Genomic DNA, 22,656 nt, shown 5'->3' with positions numbered 1-22,656 from the left:
CATAAAAAGATGTGGGCCAGTTTACAACAGAAATTAGAACTTTTCACTATTTATGTTGGTACATTGCCTGAAAGAGGATTGGATTAGAGGTCTTTACATGAAATACTAGATAAACTATAATAGTGCAAACCCACTGTTGAGTTTCTACAGAACTCATACCAGCTGAAATAGGAGGCAAATGGAAAGGTATTTCCATTGAACAGAATTGTGAGAGAACAAAAAGGAGGCTGGTGGAATTTAATTCCATTGAACATTGGAAAATGAAGAGAGGGGATGAATTAAATTGGTTCCTTTAAATGGAGCTTGTGGCTTGATTGTATGTGCTTTTGTTCATGGTTTGCCCCAGTTGGCTTATCCAGAATTGCAGAAAAAAAAAAAAAAAAAAAAAAAAGATACACTGCCTTAGCTACGCCGATTAACAGCCTCATTTGTTTGCATTGGGATTTCATTACATAAATACATGGATATGCAAATGAGAAAAGTTTGGCTGTTTTTTTTTTTAAAAAAAAAAAAAAAAACAAAACAAAAGTTTTGAAGCCTTATGTGCATGAGACGTTAGCATGGATGTGGGATAAAAGAGTAACTGTAATCAATATCCTTTTAATTAAAAAGACAAATAAGGAACTGAATGGAACAACATGTCATTTGCAAGAAGCTGCCTTTCGTGATTGTAAAGTCTAGTTACCTCTTGCTTCAGATTTGACTTTCTTGTTTGTTTGTAACTTGTGAGAAGTAAAATAAGAAGAAAAATAATGTAATCACTGCTTTATATAAAAGAGGGTGAAGGCAGGAAGAAGGTTATTTATTTGAGACTAGTAAGATATGAAGGAAAGTGATACGATCCCCACTTTGTATGAGAGAGAATTAAGGTAGGAGACTAGGAGGAAGGTGGCGCAAATTATACTTCAGTTTTAAATGGGATGCAAAATTTGCACTATGAATGAGTGCAAAGGAAACAAGAAGTGCAAATTTTGAATCAGGTACAAGTGCAAATCATAGTTACAAATAAATGGATGACAAACTGAACCAGCTGCAAAATTTGTATCCGGTTCAAATTTGCAGTGCAAACAAACAGAACTTAATCTACTGTTTTCCCCTTCTTTACACAGCAAAACACATGTAACTTACTACTTCCCTTGTAAACGTACATCCATTTCTTTGATCTGGCATAAATAATAGCTTTTCAAAAGGTGAAGATTCATTAAAGGTAGATCTCAGCTCTTTGATTTCCCTATCCCAACTGATATTACTGCAGTACTCTTGTTGGGTTTTCACACAAGACACCTCTTTAAAGGGAAAAGATACTTATGAAGAAAGGCATTATTGATGTTTAACTGGTACAACAGTCAAGCTGCAACTAGTGCCACTCAACAACAGAAATGGGGTACCAAGATACATCATTCATGTATGACTTTTGTGTGGTCATCAACACACTTTTCTCTGCTTGATTAAAAACAGGGATGAGGCATGAGGAGAGGCAATAGAAAACAGGATATCGTAATTGTCCTTGTACATATTGAAGTCCAGTGTTCATATTGGGAAGCTTTGGAGTTTGTAATAAATAGTAGGCTATTTTGGAGAATCAGAGCAAGTTGGGCTGCTGGAAGCATTGGACTTGTTTAGATCACTCAAGGTACGTAGATGACATTGTGGGGGACTACTTGTGAGAGTGACAGGCCAGTTGGTGCAGGTTCATGCTCTAGCCTCTAGTACCATGAGCAGAGGTGGAGATACTGAGGCTAGACAAATGGGGAAACATTATCCAACAGGGGTACAGTGTCCAAGTATGTCAAATGGGGAATAATTGATGGATGGGTGATGGAGATAGAGTAAGCCCATTGGAGAAAGAAGCCAACTTTGTTCATCTTTTTTGGCTATATTGGTGACTGTTGCTGCAAAAAGCAAGATGAGACCAAATGAACTTATGGCATTCAGCTAGCTACTCATACTCATCCATGCATGTAGTTGGCTCAAGTGAAGAAGGGCTCTGACCCATAGAGACATGGGTGACTTGATGTGAAAGTGAAACAGCATTAATTAACACAATATTGCCCAAAGCCCCCCATTTGTTCTACTTGACCTTATCATGGAGTGAAAACTGAAAACCTTGTTCCTAAGATGACTATGACATTGTTGATTTGATTATATATTGTCAAGTCACCATCTGGTTAGAAGTAAAAAAACAACATTAATGGCGACAAGGAGAATGATAATGCACGTATGTATGGTTAATGCATGGGTCATGTAGCAGATGTGGTCACATCTCACAAACTCTATGAAGCTCAACCTTTGATGATGTTCAATAAGGTCCAGAACAATAGCATGTGGCTGGTGCCGAGTTACAAACAATTACAACAATTAAACACCTCATCACTCACCAGCCTCTCTATAATCCGTAGATGAGTTTGTGCCCTCCCAACTCGCAAGGAAAGAATTTTGGTGGTCCAATTTGCTTCTCAAAGCTTTTCTAGTTATAAGGGAACAAGAAATTAATGAAAAGAAAAGAAGCACAAATGTCAAAGGGAGGTAAGCAAGCCTTGTGTTAGGTTGGCCATACTAGTATACATCACCAAGTGCTTGAGGGTCCATGCTTAATGAATGTTATTACAGAAAAGGTAACAAGGGGTGATGACTATTGCCAAGGTACTCTCTCTCTCTCTCTCTCAATGTTGGCCCCAGCTAGCTATCTGGGGTCCTAACCTTTGGCATTTTTTTTAACACAAAAACACCACTCTCAAACTGGAACCTGCATTCTCATGCTTGCCAGTCCAAGATTTTACATATATAAACTTTATGTGACTACTCTCCAGAGGAATTTTCTTTATCCCAGAGTTGTATTAGTAGTGTTTGTCCGAGTTGGGTAAGCTCTTCCTAACCCGGTTTATCTTCTGACTCTTCATCATCCAAAGTACTTAAATTATGTAGTCATCATGTGAATGAGGAATCTAGATGGTATGGGGAGGAAAAAGAAAGAAAAGGTTCTTCAGTAACTCCATCAGCATGCACAGGTGGGACAGTTAAGTTGTTTGGTTTCATTGAATTATAGTCATGTGTGAGATGGATAAAGCCTGTTTGTCTTCATTCATGTTTCTATAGAATCCTTCGCACATGATTGGGTCCAATGGGCTCGTGAATGGACCCTACCACATGATACCCAATCAAAAAGCAAGCCCTTGTTTCCATAGTCACAGATACTAATAAACAACTACAATTGAAAAACAGCATTATATCCACAGGGACACGTGGTCCTTCCACTTTATGTCAACCTCTAGAATTAGAAAGGTAGCCCTGGCAATGGAGCCCATTGAGTATTGGGCCCACAGAACGCGTAGTTCAATCTGGGGCCCCCACTCGTTACTTTTTTGCATATCTAGTTGGTCCTTTTGGTGCGAATGGCTCCATACCAAGATTACATTGGGCGTCGACTCATATAGAGATATAATTGCCATCTGGGGCCCTCTAAAGCGCCATGTCATCACATGTTCCAAGGTTCAGTACTCGTCACTGGATTGGGTCCTACCCACCACTCAGTATCTCAGTATACACCAAAAGTTTTGAGTGATTAGATGAGTTTCGCTCATCTGATTTGTGCCAGAGCTTTTTGAGAGTTGTAAATATCTTTCATTTCTCGCGGTACAAGCATACAGTTGAGCTTACGTTTGAAGCTGCTGTTTTGCTCCTACACAAATGTTTTTCCTACTGTTAATCCATAGTCCTAGTTTGTAAGCTGGGAGTGAGAAGTGATACCTGTAAGCAGACTCGGTGCCTAAACCAAATGAATCACGAAAGTCCTCTTAGGAGGCTTCCAGCTGAGGTCGACCAAGAAGCAAATATCAATTTGTCTCTCTCCACTCCCCCACCTTGAATCTGAATTCGTTTGGGTTTGGCTGATAGAATCGAAACCTGAAATTGATTTTCTTTTGTCCAACCAGATCCAGTCAGGATTAGATGATCAGCCTTCCCCAGACTAGCAGGACGGTTGTTTAATATTGAAAGGTAGCGATGGTAATTGGGCGGGTTGGGTTGGGTTGGGTTGGGTTTGGCTTGGGTTGAGCTTCCTTCAATCCAATTCATTAATGATTCAATTATATAAAATTAAATGAGTTGGATTCAATTCAAACTCGTCTTGACCCAATCCAATCCATCCAACCTATTAATTTTATATTTATGTATTTAAAACTAAAAACTAACTCTCTTTTGACAAATAAGTTGGTCACAACTTCGTGGTAATAGTAATTGTTATTTACACAAGTGGTGAATGTTTAAATCATATTACATGCATATTATTTTTACAAAGAGAATAAAAGACAATTAATCACTGGAAGTCATTTGACTATGTTTGGGTTTTGGGTTTGACCAAACCACTTAGGTTCAAATTGGTCAGACCAACTTGAACTATCAAATTGGGTTTGTCTTCGAGCTAATCCCATCAAGAGTGGTTGAACATTTTGGATTCGGATCAGTCTGGTCGGACCAGACCAGTTTGGTCAGATACGGATTGACTCAAACTAGTCCATATCGGGTTGTGCACAAGTTTGGGACCAAGCCGACCGAGTCAAATCAAGTCAATGCAAGTAGACCATGCCGATCAACATTCAGTTCGGTTTGGGTTGCAGGGCTCAAATCGAGTTAGTTTATCCAAACCGGATTACAACGAGTAAGCCAAGTTGGTTCAGGTCAGGTCAGGCTAGATCACTACTTGTCTGGATTTGTGTCAGGTCAACCCACCCAGACCATTCTGAATTCGGGTTGATTCGCAACTCTCCAGCCCAACTTGGACTGACCAACCCAAATGGATTGAACCGATGTGGCCAGGTTTGTTCATATTTGAATTGGGATGAACTGATCCAGACTCGGGTCAACTTGATTTGGATTTATGTCGATTTGAGTGAAGTGTGTTGGTTCAAGGCAAAACTAATTTTAGTCAATAATTAATAGAAAATTCATGAATTAATTATAAATTATTTCAGCCAAATGAAGATAATTAAAAAAAAAAAAAATTGGCTAAGGAATTCATACTTGTATCTTTAGTGGTTAACCCAATGGTTATCCATTTCCAACTCCATCAAGTAAATGGGCGGGTTCAGTAGTTTGGGTGAGAAATTGCCACCCGTATTGGTACGGAAAGAAAAAAACTATTCTAGGATGTCACACGCAAGGCTCGGGATTTGTTAAATTAAAAAGCCCAGCCCGGCCTAACTTATAGGTTAAATAAAAAACCCTAAATATCCTAAGTTCCTAACCCCTCTCTTCTTAGTAGTGGAAGACTCACCAGCACAACCTCACACTCTCAGGCATACAGAACCGGCAAACAATCACTGACGCAACCAGCGAACTCTGGCGAACTGGCAGTGAGTCCTCTCTCTCTCTCTCTCTCTCTCTCTCTCTCTCTCTCTCTCTCTCTCTCTCTCTCTCTCTCTCTCTCTCTCTCTCTCTCTCTCATTCCTCTTCTCACTTCTTCTAGAAAGTCAGAATCTCAGATGTGAACTCAGGCACTGGCCAAGCGGTGAACACAAGCACCATCGGTGGCGGCGAGTCCTCTCTCTCTCTCTCTCTCTCCCGTTCCTCTTCTCACTTCTTCTCTCTTAGAATCTCATACACGAACTCAAGCATCGGCGAGGCGGCGAACACAAGCTTCGGGCTTTTTATTAGGGTCGGGCTCGGGCCCATGTTGTAGGCCCATTGGTCAGGCCGAGCTTGGGCTCGGGCTTAACAAAATCATGTTTATGAAGAGTAAAAGCCCGGCCCATGAACAGGTCTAGTCACACCTAATAGCCGTTAGGGTTGTTCATCAAATTGATGAAACCTATCAAACTAACCAACCCGAGTTTATGGGTTTTTAATTATTTCGACCAGTATTGATTTAGTTTTTATATTAGCCTAAGAGATCAAGTTGGTTTCAGTTTGATCATTCGTAAATAAACCAAAATTGAACTGACCCAATCATAGATATATATTGATATTTTATACTTTATATTTTATATTTTATATTATATTTTTAAAATGAGAAGTGAGAAAATTCCTATATTTCCTTAGTTTAAAATAATTTATATTGTAATTTTTAATTTTTTTTAAATTACTTTTTAATAATACCATTACAATTCTTTAAATTTAAATTTAGTTTTTTAAATATAAATTTTTTGAACCAACTAGCCAAACTGAAAACTGAACCAAACCAATATAACCTAAGTTGACCTATTTCCATCATTGGTCGGTCAGTTTCGGGTGCATAACTCCCTAACCCAACCACATCGGTTCAGTTGACCAAACAATCTAGAAGGCCGGAACTAAACCAAACCAACCCATGAACACCCCTAGCCCAAGATTTTAGATTAAATGGTTCGTTCAAATGGTATCAATGCCTGTTTGACTAAGTGATCTAGTTTTCAATCCTAATTGCCCCCAATTATAATTAATTAAAATTCAGCACACGGTATGAGAATGTATGTGCTTGAAGCCTAGAGGCTTTTGCGTGAAAAGGAGTATGAGAAAATAAACTTATTCAAAAACTTCACGATCCTCACCTAACAGATTAAGCTTTTTGGTAGGGGTGTAAACGGATCAAATTCGAATCAGATAAGGAAATATCCAAATTTGAATCTGATTAGAAAATCCAATATCCGAATTCGATTCGATATCCGTTGGATATTGAAAATCAATATCCGAATTTGAATCCAATTAAATATTCAGGTATTCGATTCAATTTGAATTTTATTAATTAATTATTTTAGATAATTAATAAATATATAGAATAAATATTTTATTGATATAAAGTATATAAATATATAAATTATTTATATAACTTAATTATTATATATAAATTATATAAAATATTTTATATATTATATAAGAATTAAATAATTGATTGAATTTGGATATTTATCGAATCAAAACAGGTCATATCCGAATTCGAATCCAATTAACTATTCAATATAAATAGGATATCCTAATTCAACCGATTAGATATTCGAATTATTCAAATTCGATTCGATTATGTGAAATATCAAATTCGAAATCAAATTTTTGAATACCGTTTAAACCCTACTTTTAGGTGGAATCTAGATTCCTTTAAAAATATATCTTGGTTCATGGTTTTACTAATTAACCAGTTGGTTAGATCGTTCAAAATGTGAAAACCATAATTAGAACCCAGGAAGCCCATTTGATCATTGGATCACCGATCACCAGTTCAAGGTTCAAAGTAGTATTGTAGGGGCGTATCGGGGGTCTGACCGGTTCAAGGGATGGAGGGGTCCTAGACCGGCTCCCCCGAACCAGTTTTGAAGAAAAAATAAAAAAAAAAAGGTAAAAAAATGAGTACCAAAATGCCCAATACATCCTTATCGGCATATCGGACATATCAATATTTTGAACCTTGCACCAGTTCAACCATTCACTGCGATCCAAATCTCACCACGCTTGAAATAGTCAAGGAAACTTTTCCTTCGATTTAGTCATTATTCAATTTTTCTTTTTCATTTTAGAGAAAACTTGTACTGTTGTAAAATGGGATAGGGTCTCTATCCTGGACATAGTAGTAAATAAAAAGTGTCTATTAATCTGAACCCAGTTCTTCTCACTTTAGGTGAACAAAAGGATATTAACACTGGATCATGATATTAGACTTGGTTCATTATTGCATTTAAAATCTGGATTGATGTTTTCCTTTCGTTGAGATGATCAATGATCATAGATTGGAATTCACACTAGGGAGGTTACAGTAAAATTTAGGGTTCATTTGGTTCGCAGTCAGAGCTGAAATCAGAATTGGAATAGCCCATCCTATAGTCTGTTTGGTTCAGACAGGAATGGAAATGTTTCCAAAAAAGGGGCAGGGAATCACCATTCTTTTAAATGGGGGGATGCCATTCCAGCAAGAATAGGAATGAGATTCTGATTCCATTCAACCAAACGGTTGGAATCAGAATAGTCAATTCCAATTCCGATTCCAGACTCCTATTCCCATGAACCAAACGGACCTTATAATTAAGTTTTCAAAAGCAGTATGGAGGGAAATTAGGTTAGGACAAAAATTAGGGTTAAGTAACGTTGACCAAAATGTGAAAATGGAAAATACAATTGGAAATCAGGATTTGTTCCTCGAGCGCACCTCACACCAATTTCACAGAACCTTCAGCCGTGTATTGAAAATATCTTCCTTGATTTTGTCATTGATGGGAAGATATTTTCGATGGCTGCGATATCCTGCGAGGTTGGTTTGAGGTGTGAAGTGTGTTATGAGGAGAAAATCCAATTAAGGGTGTTCACTGTTTAGTTAATCCAACGTTGGGGGATTTTTTGTAATCGAATCGGTAGTATCTGTTTTTCGAAAATCGGTAATCGAAATTGAATCGAAATTTATCGGTTAACTGGTTTACCAGTTTGGTTAACTGTTGGTTCAGTTTGTCAGTCTTTTAGTTTTTTAAATTTTATAATATATATTATAAATATATAAATATATAATATTATATTTTAAATAATATATAATATATTATAAATATATATTTATATATAATGCATACATTAATTTATAATATATACAAATATAAAATATATATAATATATAATATACATAAATATATATAAATATATATAAAATATATACCGATTGGTTCAGTTAACCATCGATTTTCTATATTAGTTAACCAAAACCACCGGTACTTTTGGTTTTTTAAAAACATCAAATTGAAACTGAACCAACTGGTTCAGTTAACTGATTTTTTTATTCGTTTTTTATCAGTTTTCTTGGTTAATTTGATTTTTTGGTTTTTTTTTTCTCACCCCTAAATCCAATTTGGACAATTGAGTCCAATTCCACAATGATTGTCCAGATTTGGTCTTTACTCACATAGAGCTCTTAACACCATCTCACATCACATTGTATGCATATATTGGGAACATCTCTCCATAAATAACAAAATACATGTACCAAAGCTATTCCTTATGCATGGCTGAATATGCTATGAAGTTGGTGTGAGAAATGCTCTGTGAGCCCAAATCCGGTCTTCAGAAGGAAAATCTGATTAAGATGTCCAGGTGATCCGGTTCAACCAATCTGATCATGCACCCAAATAACAGATCCGGACTCAAAACTGACCATGATCACTTTGGATGGCAATAGCTGGTTAAATTATCAAATTGTGTTACAAGTAGACTTGTTCATGGGCCACGTAGCCTGATGGCTCAGCCCGGCTGTGGTCGGGCTTGGACATTATTAGGCCCGTGGGCCCTAGTTTGGGCCCTATTCTCTAAGCATGACCTGTTTTGAAGCCGGGCTCAAGATTTCACCAAAAATCCCAACCCAAGCCTAACACGGCCCAACAATATTATATATATATATATATATTCTCACTCCCTAGCCCAAATTTGGACGAACTAATCCCCTTCACAGCAATGGCTGACGGTTGTACTTCTACAATCTACACTCAGGCAGCTATCCGGTGATCAGCAAAGCAACGGTATCTCTCCGAGCTCCGTCCTCAACTATCTCTCAGCGGTGTGACGGCATCTCCATTTCTCCAAGCCCTGCTTTGCTCCAAACACTCCCAACATTAGGTCGACAGCATCTATACTAGCGGCAAGCCAGCAACCAGTCATTAGGTCTCTCTCTCACTCTCTCCAGTTCGCCAACCTTCTGGTGAATTCAGATGTCTGAACTGCAATGTCGGGCTTCAGCCTCGGGTTTTTTTAAAGGTCAGGCCTAGGCCTCAATATATTGCATTGGTAACAAGTGAAATCCCGGCATATGAACAGGTCTAGTCACAAGAATCGGTGTCCCATTTGAGAGAGCTGAAGTTCTATTTGGTGAAAAATTCGGTAAGAAATAAACTATCGTTCTGCCAATTGAATGGCTACCTGTTTCAGCTTCTTTGAATAGCTTATGGAAAGCACTTTGGCACTTTGCCTAGAGCCCAAGACTATCCGACTTCTCTGAATTGTCTAACTTCTTAGGCACTTAAGCCAATTATCAATTTGGCCTCACATGAACAGCATAAAATCTTTGTATAATGAAAAATCTAGAGCCCAAATCAACTGTCAGTCAATCATTTGAAAGGCTGTACATTTCAGCACTCAGCCTTTTCTGAATAATTCATCCCAAGCGCTTAGGGTGGATTCGAGCCGAGATGAGTCGAATGGTATGAAGTTTGAGCTCAGTTCGAAACTGTTCTACAAGATTTGATCTCAAGTTTGAGCTCAGTTTGAACCAGAACTTTAAATTCGAGCTAGGCTCAAGTAAAAAATTCATAAATTTGAGCTCGGCTTGGTTCGAGCTCGATTTTAAGAAAAAAAATATTTTATAAAAATAAAAAGTTATATATAAAAATAATTTTTATTTAATATTTAAAAAATTAAAAAATATCTCATGAGCTGATCTCTAATAGGCTCAAACTTGATTCGGTTCATAATTAAGCTAGTAAATTCGACTCGAACTCGAACTTGAATAAAACCAAACCAAGCCGAGATTTTTACGAACCAAACTCGAACAGCTAATGAAAAACTCAACTAATTGCCACCGAAGTTCTTCACAACAGGTGAATCTTGAGCAGAACCCTGGGAGGGCCCTCAGCTGAACCAAAGTAAGTTTGATCTTCAGTTGATCAGCTCAGCCTCTGGACCCCGGAAAAGAAAGACTGGTAATGGCAGAATGCCAATTTATAAGGAGTAGGGTAGTTTTAGTTTTGTTAAACTGAGATATGGTCTACTGGTTAATAATGCTCCTTACATAATCATTTGGGTACATAGGTACTACCAAGGTCCCCAAGTCATCGCTTGTCCTTTCTCCCGTAATAGCATCTTTCTCGTACTCGCCTACAACAGAATTTCTCGATTTTTTCCTATCCTTTTTAATAATAACATAACCTAATAAGTAATCCAGTTACCAAAGGCAAAGTCTACACTTCACACAAACAAACCACATGCTCGTTAATTACAGGAGGCAAGTGGGCCATCAATCTTTTGGGCCTTGTTTAGCCTCCTCCAATCGCCATCTGGTGGGCCAACCCAAATTTTTTAGATATATTTTTTCTCTCTCCTCTTGCACGTGTTGGCGCACGTGACATTCTCAAGTAGATACGATTTTACCTTCGTGAATCGTGAATGCAACGTTAGAATTTCTTTCTTTGTTTTTTTTTTTTGATATCTTCTTCCTTTTATTAATTTTTTTGGTGGGGTTTCAGTGGGACAAATCACAAAAAGTCAAAAATCATCTAAAAAGCAAACGAGATTTCCTTTCCCATTTTTATGAAGAAAACCGAAAACCCGACCGAGAGTCCGAGACCCAACAAAGTGAAAGCGCGCCAAGAATAATTTCATTCAAAATAATAACTTCCTCCTAGGTGGTGGCGCCGGGACTCTGATTTTCGGGGCAAAGACTGCGAGATCTCGGATCGTCTCGGCCACCAGATCCCTGAATATCATCCGTTCGATATCTAGCACCATCTCCGACACCTCCTCGGGACAGTCCCCCCATCCGTTGATGCCGTCTCCGGCCATATCCTTGCGAAGCACCCCGCAGATGATCTCCACCAGGTCCTCCGCCGCGTCCCTCTCACGGATCCTCCGGAATTCCGACCATATCTGCCGCAACGACGGCTTTCCTATCACAGAATTCGTCCCAGAAAAGGCCTTCCATGGCGGCAACTGTCTCTTTCTATCCAGAATTTCAGCGATTGTGTCGAATACAAGCTTCCGGTGGAGAGCGGAAGTATCATCACACGAAGAGTCCCCCCCGTAATATTGTTTCTCCAGTAAGAAGAAGACATCACAGTCCTCGGATAGGCAGTCGGAAGCCCGAAGAATCTCCGAGATATAAAGGAAGTCAGAATCATCCGATTTGTCTTCAAATTTCAACCGGACCGGCGACACCACTGGGCTCCAGTTCTCGTCTTCTATCTCTCCCGATTGATCTGGTGATTGAATCAACAAATTGAAGGCAAGGCAAAGAAGAAGAACAAAGTAGAAATTTAAGTAACAAAAGTGCCCCAGCAGTTGCACATAATTGCATATTCCAAGCCAAACGAAACCAGAACTGAAATAATTCACCCTGACGAACGACCATCAGTTGACACAGCACCAGTCCCTATCGAATAGAGATTTTAATTAATTCCCAGGGTGGTTTCAGGTAAATTTGTTCAGACACGGGGAGGTTTCGGTCCTTTTCCTATTTAATTCTGTTGAAATCAGATCATGGTCACAGTTCATCAATGCCTGGAGCAGAGCAATCAGCATTCAGGACTCAGCAATGCCCTTGAATTGAAACAAGGACACTAGATCCAACAGCTTCGATCAAAGGGCTCCGACCCTACCCTAGTCTGAAGTCTGAAGCCTGAACCCAGTTTGCAAAACCCCAGACCTAAAAAAAAAATGGGTGTAGCAGCGTTGTACCTTTGAAATCGATGCAACGCTTCATGACTGGCGAAGGGGATGACTCGTCCTTGTAGAAAGACGAGTCAAGGACCGATACGGGACTCGGCTGCAACTCGGTTGCTGTGATTTCAGCTATGCTGTGAAGCAGCTTGTCGCATCTCTCTAGGAGGCTCCTCCCTTCCTTGTATTCTTCCATTTTCGATCTCTGAAACTACATTCCCTTGGAAAAGTGAGAACACAGAATGGAATTCATAGAAAAGAAAACAGAACATTAATGAAGCCTTCGCTCGCACACACCTCTGTATCGGCCAGAGAGGACGTACTGATGCTGCTTTCAGAAACAGTGGATGATTGATCCTCCGCGTGGCTGAAAATTCTCTCTTTTGGAGAAATTTCAGGTGTCCGTCTCCTGTTCCTCGGTGATCTAATTGTCGCTTGATCCGAACCGACCTTCTTCGGATTAACCTTTGGGGAGTTAATAGGAGAGGTTCTCCGCTGCTGCTCCACTGAATCATTTGCTCTCCTCTCGGTATCGATACCCAATTGTTTTCTTCGTGCAAGTGAACTCGGACTTCTTGCATTACTCTCATTTCGATCAGGTGACTTTGAATTTCTCGTTCTTCTTTCACTTTGCATGTTTCGATCAATTTCCGGCCGATCCCGCCTCGGTCTAACCGGTGGCAATGACTCTCCGGCAAGGTTGAGGTTCCGGCGGACCCCAGGTTTGGATCTGAAATTCGAAAGAGGTGACTCTGTTGTTGTTCTCCCGGACCGGTTGATAGAAACTGGTGACTTAGATGGCTTCATGACGACAATCGGCGATTCCTCCGCGTAGAATTTCCGGTCATATATGAAATTTCTGTGTCGGATCTGCTCTGCTGGTTTCTTGGAATGCAGAAGTCCCTTGAGTTGCAGAGCTTCTAGAATCTGCTTTAGCGTCTCCAGATCCTTTGCTGGTTCATCGATTCCCCGCAACTTCAACCGCTTCTCGATCTCTCCGTAGAGAGAGTCCGTGTGTTTTGGTTCCGGAAAGAAATCCTGCGTGTCAAAGAAACTCTTACGATGCTGCTGCGTCTTCCATGACGACGTAGATAGGCCTCCGCTCGAAGGTCTCGATGGTTCGGGCTTTGGTTCTCTCACACAGAAGTCAATTGAATCCGGTTTCCTGATGCTAGACTTATTATCTTCCGGAGCTGCATTGTCTCTAATCACATTGCTGGTGACGTTAACTCCGAAGCTGGTCTGGAACTGCTGCTTCAGATGGAAGTTGTTCCCGTCGATGAAACGATACTGAAGCAGATCTCTTGATACTCTGGATTCCGAAGCAGATCTCCGTAGCTCAGGCTGGTCTGATTTCTTGAGAGGCTCGCGCCCGGAGTTGGGCAGCGCTTCGAGGCCCATAAGCCGGGCTATGACGCTAGGCGAACGACGCTGCTTGTCGTTATCCTCGGGAGACGCCGTTTCTGCAGAGCTCTCGAATTGAGTCGCGGCGAAAATCGCCGCGTTGGTTCGGATCTCCCTCGGGTATAGGCTTCCCTTACCGTCAACAATTGCTCTGCTATCCAGAGAAAGCCGTGGAGATTCTTTGAACTTCCACGAAGAACGCAAACCTTCCTTGAATTCGAAAACTGGAAAAGGAAGAGGCTTTCTGACCGGAGTCTCCACCGGGTTTGCCAGTTCCGGAGCCGGAGAGCAAGTTTCCGGCGTAGGATGCTTCACACTTTCAGGTGATGACCGCGTGTAAGGCTGTTGTTGGTGCTTTAACGGGTGAAGTTCTCTGGTGTACGTCGGGGATCCAACGGATTTCTCCGACTCACTTGTGGAATCAACGGCCTGAACTTTCAGTAAAGTGTGTCAGGCAATTGAACTCTTTTGTTTGTTATACCAATTTCCATTGGAACACAAAATATGTAAAACGAAAGAATGCAAAAGAGAGAAAAGAATCTGACCGGAGAGGGGGGGAGGCGTTTGGTGGAGTAGAGGCGTTTCCCGGCGAGAAGCTGATGACGGTCGAAGAGCTGAAGGAATCCGGCCATGCAACCCATTTGTTTCTCCATCTGCTTCTCCAGGCTCTGCTCATGGATTATCCCTGTCGTCATTTTTGGTTGTTCCCCTCGATCTCTCTCCCTCTTTCTCCTTATTGAAACTTGTCTGACGTCTCCATTAATGTTCCTTCTGTAACACCCGGTTCTTATTTCCTGCTGTACCCAAATCTCTACGTCTACATTCCCGTCTCTCTTCTTCCCCTCTTCTCTCTCTCTCTCTCTCTCTCTCTCTCTCTCACTAGAGACTGTTTGTAAGGAGGAGGAAAGTCTACCGTTCGCGTCGACTCCCGCTTTGGGGGTGGTTTTAAAGCGTGGACGAGGTAGGCGAGAGAAATGGACGAGTGGGTACCCTCGGCTTTTGTAAGAATGCCGAACGTGTTATTGGTGAAAATGACAACTAAGTCCTCAAGGTTTGGTTTGGTTTTGTTGGTCCTTCAGACTTCCGCGCTGGGAGAAGATAAAAACTTTCGTTTTTCGTCAGAGATCCACTTCCTTGAGCTACTAAAGTTTGACCATGACCGAGCCGTGCAAATTTCCGAAAGTAACCCTGGGGGAGTGGGAGTGACTAGTGAGAGAGTGGAGTGGAGTGGACTCAGGGGAGCGGAGAAGACAAGCAGTTTTGGTTACGGAGCTCCAAGTGTGTTTAATAAGTATACCTCCTCCATTCGGTGCTGCTTCTTCAGTTCTACTCCTCTTCAGTCCAAGTGTGTTTAATAGTGTATCTCCTCCATTCAGTGTTTCTTCATCCTCCTCTCCAACTGAGGATAGAACTATTGATTACTGAAACGAAGCTCTGGTTTACAATAAGCAAGACTCGTTGATCCTGAGCATTCAACAGGCAGTAGGCAGTAGGCAGTAGGAGTCACAGAGACTGGTGCCCCAAATGTTGCGCACTAATGGTATGATCGCAACAGTCCATGGGGCTCATTTACACCACGGCTCGTCAACTCAGATGAGCTATGTAAATGTATGAAAGGTTGAGTACACTATACACAGTGTACAGTTCATTCAACAGGGCTAAGGGCTTGGCCGGCTGGGGCCCAACCACCCCAACCTGCCAACCATCAGCCCCTGCATTAAATGCTAATAATAACAATAATCTGGGCTGCTGGCCTGCTGGACAGTGAATCGACAATTCGTTGATCTCCTCATCCCTCCCTCCGCCTATTCGACGGTCTAGATTCTCCTTACAATCAACAATCAACAATTCAGGGTTTAGGGCCTTTGGATAGAGTAGGGCAGTGAAATGGGTCGGGTACGTCCCCAAAAAGAAATGCTCAAATCAAGCCCTATCAGACATTCTGATCCTATTGACGGATTGAGAAAAAAAAAAGGGGCGGAGCCGGACCTGCAGGCAGACCAGCCTGATTCTTCAGTGAATCCGCCGGAGCGGTCACCTCAAGTTTGGCTCGGCGTTAACAAATATACAGGCAGGATCCAGGAGCAGGTCTGATCTGGTTTGGGTTGGTAGGCACTAACCCCAACTTAATAGTTGGGTAATGATGGGTCAATAGTCCAGTTCAGATTCTCCACTCAACGCTGGACTGCTGGATGGATGTTGCCATTGCCCATTGGATCAGTCTTCCATGCTTCACTCCCAACTCTAAGCCGACCAGGCCTCGTTTTAGATCGGGCTGGTTTTTTAGGTCAGACCGGCTACCCCTCCTAAAGTAGTGTTGAGTCAGTGGAGACTGGAGAGCAAAACTAATCTAAGCATGTGGCATGTCAGAACCAGCCTAAACATCTTGCTGACTAGCTGAGAATTTTCAAATTTCAAGTGTTCATTGTAGCATAGAGTCAAAATATTGCTGGCATACAACGAAATGTCTGTATGACCCATAAATCCATAATTATTCCCTTGAATGGTTTGGACCGACTGTTCCTATGACTCATATTGACTTATATATGGAATAAAATACTATGACATAAATATATAGTGAATTACTATGCAAAGCCGAATTCACATTTTAAGTTGTGAAATGAATTCATTCCTCTCTCTCTCTCTCTCTCACAGTTGCCATTCAAGATCATTGGTAGGTGTAAGAACAAATAAATAAGAGTTAGAGAAAATAGGTATGCCCTTAATTTATCAGTCAAGTTGATAAAATAAAAATACAAAATAATATTAATTCCATGGAATCTTATGATCCGGATCCAGTACTCATTATTATGGCCAGAGTGGGATTTCTTTAAAGTGATGGCTTGCAGAGGTGAGATGGCCCCTCTTCTTCCCACTAAATTGCACTACCCAAACCGTACTTCACCAATTTAGTGTTTGAAAAATTGCCCTAAGTGTGATGCTTAGTACTCCTTTTCTTTCCTTTTTGTCATTTTCTTCTTTCTCCTTCCTTTTGGTTGAGAAGCATGAGAGCCAAATCCAGGGTCCTTGTGCATTAAAAACATAGTATATAGTATTAGTAAGGCCCTAAGCCCATAAAGACAGGAAGAAGAGAATTCATGATTCAGTAATCCTCCACAGTCCAATTAGCTGAGTTTTAGCATGTGATGTGGGCCGAACCCATGACACGTTCCCACCATCTGACTACTTGCGAGGACTGAGGAGAGAGTGTTGTAAGCATAAACGAGTCACGACTCACGAGGGGAATTGATTGAGAAACGGGTCCAAAGGGTTGCGTACCGTCACCCCGTGAGCTTGGAAAATGACGTCCATCTATTTAATCCACACTGCCGAGATGCTTACAAATTCATAGCCACGTGGCTATCAGTTGCCCCAACACACGTAGTACTAAAACATTTCCCACTAACTATGCAAACCGATAAAGTTGGAATGCGACTAACCGATGGTCGTATTTCGTCCTGCTTCAGCGTACATGAACGATCTGAAGGACAGATGGAGGGTGTGGGGTGGGGACCCACCGTTTTCAATCCAACTGCGCCCAAACCCATGAAATTGAATTCAGTGTGAAAATACAGTAGAGAGAGCGCTACTTTGTTTCATCTCTTTTCACTGTTATTTCCAGATTATTTATTTCTTTCTAGTACACATTCATTTCATCCTCTTTCCCATAGAAAACAAAAATACTACACTTACGATAAAAGAACTAGCTTCCAACTTTCACGTAAATGACGGAACTGCCCTCTGGCGTTACGTTTCTTTTGGCAGGGTTGCCATCTGCAACAGAAACAGCGTCACCCCCTTAAACGGAAATCCGTTTGATCAAGAAAAATAAAGGGTAAGCGGAGGGAGATCGGCTTCAGCCAGTGCAATGCCCGTTGGAACAGTCTTTTCAGTCTTATACTGAGAACATTTTGGTACCCATATACCTTATTTCATGGAAAGATATTCTCAATGCAAGGTTCTAAAAGCTGTTTGAAGGAATCATGCACCGACTGAAACCAACTTCAAATGAAAGAATCCGGCTTCAATCCGAGCCATGCACTGACTGAAACCTTGCATTGAGAATATCTCCACACTTTTGTATTTTATTTCATGGAAAAATATTTCCAAAGTAAGATTGAAAAAGACTGTTAAAGCAATGTGGCCCTGATAAAAGCCGATCTCCAAGTGGAGGGGGTGTCACTCTCCCGATAGGTCCCACAAAATCAAGGTGTAGAGATCGGGTTGGAGTCGGACCTGAGTCCGTGGAAAGTGGAGTGGAAATAGACCGTCCCAGAAAAAACCCAAGAAAAATGGATCTTAGTCGTACCTATATCTACCAACAATTATTAAATAATATGACAAATTGAGATACTGTAAATACATTCTGGAACTGGAACTGGACCAACATCTTTCGCATTTGGGTTAAATTTCCAGTTTTTCCACCCTCTAACAGTCCATCCTCTTGGTTGGTTGTTGGGCAGTAAATAAGTTAAAACAAGAGAAAACAAAACCAAACTGGGCTTTCATGTGCGAACCGTCCTATGTACTAATTTAGGGCTCCGGCCCGATTTGAGTTGTATATCTCAATCTCAGGCTCAGTGTCCAAATCACCCTTCGGGAAAAAAAGGACAAAACAATGACCACCATTTCGGGTTCGGATAAAGCGAAGTCCAGAACTGGATCAAATAATTGGATTTTTTTGTTATTTGATTATGTTTTATTTTACTTATTTATTATTTATATATAATAAAAATTTAAAGATGAATTCTAAATCCAACCCATTTTATCCTTAAATGCAGAATGATAGGGTTTGGGAGAATTTCATATTTTCATGTGGAAGAAGGGTTTGAATTCTCAAACTCCAACCAGCTATAAGTTTTGATGCAGGTATGAATTGGAAGGCTCAAAAAGACAGGTAGGGTTTAAAATTTAGAAAACCCATCTCGCCCCATTGCCATTCCTATCTTTGAACCCAAATAAAATATTCCAGCTTTGTTATTGTTGTACGTATTGTCAGTGGGTTAATGAACCAGTCTATCATTTCCCCAACCTCATACAACTTTGATTAGTTTTCTCTTTTTTTTCTTTTATGATTGATTATTCCTCCTTTTCTTTTTCTTTCCTTTCTAATCCCCCTCTCTCGTTAGGGTGACATCGTTAGGTTTTTATCTCCCTTTCTTGGTATCTTTACTAAAAAGAAATTGGGAGAAAAAGGAAGGGAGAAAGAGAAAGAAAAAGTGAGTTCAGTGGTTCACACACATTCACTTCACTGAGGGGTGGCGACTGGCGGACAGAGGCAGAGACGCAGTTGGTCATGAGTGAACTGAATGACTGTGTGATGACTTGTAGCTTGTACGTTCCCTCTATTCTAACAAATGCTAACGTTTTCTTTCAAATACAAGTATTACTAATGCCATTGTTCTGAGTTTGAGTGAGAGATTGTCAGTTTGTGAGTCATGAGTGAGCGAGTGACTGAGTGAGTCTCTCTATATTTATATTTATGTATCAGCCACAGCCACTGAAAGTTGAAACGTTGGGCCACATGCAATTACTCAGAGCCTCAGCTCTTATCTACCAAACGGATCTTTCTTTCTCTTCTCATAGTAGATCGATCAGTCTTGTCCATAAAACCAGAGAGAAGATCCATATGGATAAGGAGATTTCTTTAGAGAATGTATATTATAACAAAAACAAACATATTGGACGGTCATGATCAACCCTTTCATTACAGTGGTGGGTTCCACCCTCTCTCATAGTCTCATCTCATGCAAACACAAACAAAGGACTTGGTTCCAAGAAGAACTGGAATGCCGCTTCTGAACCACCCCGGTCTCCAGCTTGTCCGGCCAGACAGAGCCGTTTCTGAATAGGAATATCAGACTCTGAAGAGAAAGAGAGACCCCGGGCCCGGGCCCCCAGTCCACTGCCCACCTTGACAAATGCATGCCTCCCAGTCCCAGACATCCACGTGGGCCGGCTTTTCTGAGTATGAATGATCCCAAGTCTAAACCATTTCAAATGGTGGGTGTGGGGTGGCCAGGTGCCGGGTGCCGGGTGGGTCACCTCTCACCTCTGCTCGGACCAATCCTAGAAATTCGTTCTTGAATCTTGACCAACCCTTTTTTTACTTTTTCTCATCAAACCAGGCCCCATCCCCACTGAACGGGCCCGATCGAATTCTGTGTTTTTGCTCTTGTACGCATCCGATCATGTATGTCTCCACTCTCCCCCACTGCCCAGTGCCCACTATCATGATTCAAGAAAGTTGAAACCAACAGAGGCATCAAACAAAGCACTGAGGAATGAGCTCCGGGGCCCACGACCCATCCATCACTCGGTCCAAATTTGATTCAAAACTCGATGCAAAAGAACGCGGCGTCTCACAGTCCAACTCCATCGATCCGATTCCGATCCGTCGGATATGGACATGGGGATTAGTTCCTAAATCCAACGGCTATGACATCAATGTTCTCTGTATTTTTTTTTCATTGGGGTTCTCACTTCTCATCTGTGTATTTTATGGTACAATTTTCGCGTTTTTCTTCGCACTTTGTCTCCTCTTAATTGCTCTCTCTGACAAATTAACGGTAGAATTGGTCCTAAGTAACGGTTGGATTTTTGGATTAATAATCTGTAAGCTCTATATGATTAAGCTTGATTAGGTCAGAGTCAGGGTCAGGGGGACTCAGGGTCTGCTACAACTTCGTTTGGCGTACAGTCAATGGTCAAGTGTATCTTGGTCTTGACAAGCTAATGGGAATTTCGAGGATTTTCCTTAATTTTTTGAAACAAGATTGGTTATTTTTGTTTGGGCTTTAGCAATTAAGTATTAATCCTAATTTACCATAATACCCTTGCTTCAATAATTTAATACTATCCTAATCTCCTTATTTTATTTTGCAAGAATGGATGAGGTGTGGGCTGGACTGGACCGGACTCATCACATGGATCATGTTGTTATCTACTGTTTGCAAAGGTGGGTGGGGTGGGCTCGACCCATCAGAGTTGGGGTCTGGCAGCCAGGCCATGTGGACTGTCTATGAGACAAAAACCCAAAAGCCTCTGCTGACTGCTCCATGTGGGCTATCTCTATACCTATTATGCATAACAACTCTGCATGTGTTGTCCTTTCTTTGTTCTAATTATCAGAGGAAAAACACTGAGACCCTGAGACCCTTCTTCCCCCTTTCACTTTTGTTTGATCCCACATGCAGAGCTGCAGATCCCTATTGGGCTATTTTCACACTTCCGTGTAAAGAATATAGAAAAAGAAAAGAAAAACTGGCCCATCAGCCCATCGGATCTGTTGATTATTATATGGTGGTTACGTTACATATATGAAAAGGTCTAACCCTCTACACATCAATAGCCTAATTAATTGAACGTAGAGAGAAGCACGGATTCCAACCTCAATTCCCATGTTCTCTTTTCAGTGACCCCTCTGTCTACATTCCTTAGTATTCTAATATTTACTAAGTGGGCTTCACATTCCCTTCAATCCATATCATATATAAAAAGAATAATGCCATTTTTTAATGGAAAATGCGCCCCAACTTTTGTAATATGGAAACCCCAAACAGTTCCTGAAATCTTTCAGCCTAGGAGCCAAAAGGGGAGGAGTGTTCCCTATATTTTATTTATGGGTTTTTACAGTTCAGTCCACCCGTTTTATTTAATGTTTTGTTTCATTAGACTGTTTGTGGATATGCATTGAACTGTTGTGGTTAGGGAATCCTCAATCAATCATACAGTGATGGGACTCCCATTCCACACTTGGCATTTAGTGATTGGAGAGTCTAGCCTTTGTGTATTTTATCAGAAAATAAGAGATGAACGGAAAAGTTGGGGGAAAGTTCTTAAAATTCCTTAAAAACTTTCTCTCAACTTTCTTCTGTTTCTCTCTTATTTTTTGATAAACCAAGCACAGCCTTAGGGTAGGTTTAGGATTAGGTTCTTTCTTTTTGTTTTTCTAACAATCTATATAGTTAGGATTAGGGTTTGTCTTTTTCTTATTTTGTTGAATAATTAGGGTTAGGTTAGTTTATACACCCTGGGAGGATAGAGAAGCTAAAACTGTTCACAAATTTTTAGTTGGGGGGATAGGGGATTGATGGAATACAGTAGGCTTCCCATGTTATCATCTAGCATTCTGCATCTCTTTATGGAAAACCTGTTTGGAATTTGGAATTTTTACTGCAGTCACAATCAACCGCACATTCTATTAAAATAAAAGGCTTTTAATTAGAATTTAAATGTTGCATGAAGTTTTGCCTTTAGAGGTATAATAAATCAAAGTGGACTAAGAAGTAAGAACGGCTACCTCCCCTTTTTTAACCTTTTCTAAGGAGGAAGCTAGTGCCATGGTCCTGGTCATCAAAATGACAAGACATAAATACCCTTAAGTTTTAAACCTCTAAATTTGAAAAAAAAATAATAAGTGCCTCTTTATTTTTGTCCTTTTGTGAATGAACAAGGTCTGTGATGTTAACAATTTTTCAAAATAAATTTATCCGTATAATTTGTATTAATTCATCATTATTATTATTATTATTATTATTTTATTATTATTATTATTATTTTGATAAAGGGGGCATTTTTACTAATATGCATGTATAGTATAAACTAAAGACAAAAGAGTTACTAACAATAACAATTACTCATGCCCGTAATGAATTGATGTCTTTATCCAATGTTGGTCCTAGTTCTTTGGGGTCTTGGGAAGGTAGATTGGGTATGATTAGAGATGGAAATTGATGGTATGTGATTTGTATGCTTCTAATTGGAGGGTAGCTTTGACATCAGTTATTGAGCGGATCGGTCGAACTGCAAGAAAGAGGGGTCAGAGAACCTCGGGTGGATAATCCGGCGAGATCGCTCCAATGCTTAAGTTAGTACTCTGGTAGT

At 40.6% G+C, this 22,656-nt stretch overlaps 1 protein-coding gene across 2 annotated transcripts; it reads right to left on the bottom strand.

Moving 5' to 3' along the window:
• Nucleotides 1-11,208: 11,208 nt before the first annotated feature.
• On the bottom strand, nt 11,209-14,734 carry LOC148864817 (protein LONGIFOLIA 1-like). Of its 2 annotated transcripts, none has more exons than XM_088974377.1 (4): nt 14,316-14,734; nt 12,664-14,199; nt 12,385-12,571; nt 11,209-11,906 (listed from the first exon to the last, which is right to left on the bottom strand). In XM_088974377.1, exons 1-4 carry the CDS (start codon nt 14,463-14,465, stop codon nt 11,314-11,316), a joined length of 2,466 nt encoding a protein of 821 aa, XP_088830503.1. In that variant the 5' UTR covers nt 14,466-14,734; the 3' UTR covers nt 11,209-11,313. The 2 variants fall into 2 exon arrangements, with proteins under 2 accessions (XP_088830503.1, XP_088830504.1); XM_088974378.1 differs by having other exon boundaries at nt 12,385-12,577; nt 14,316-14,701.
• Nucleotides 14,735-22,656: the final 7,922 nt, after the last annotated feature.

The sequence above is a fragment of the Nelumbo lutea genome, chromosome 3 (assembly GCF_056320005.1).
Source record: "Nelumbo lutea isolate HS-2025 chromosome 3, American lotus-T2T, whole genome shotgun sequence".
Taxonomy (NCBI): Eukaryota; Viridiplantae; Streptophyta; class Magnoliopsida; order Proteales; family Nelumbonaceae; genus Nelumbo; species Nelumbo lutea.
The sequence above is the reverse complement of the archived record's forward strand: the minus strand, read 5'-3'. Positions and strand labels throughout refer to the sequence as shown.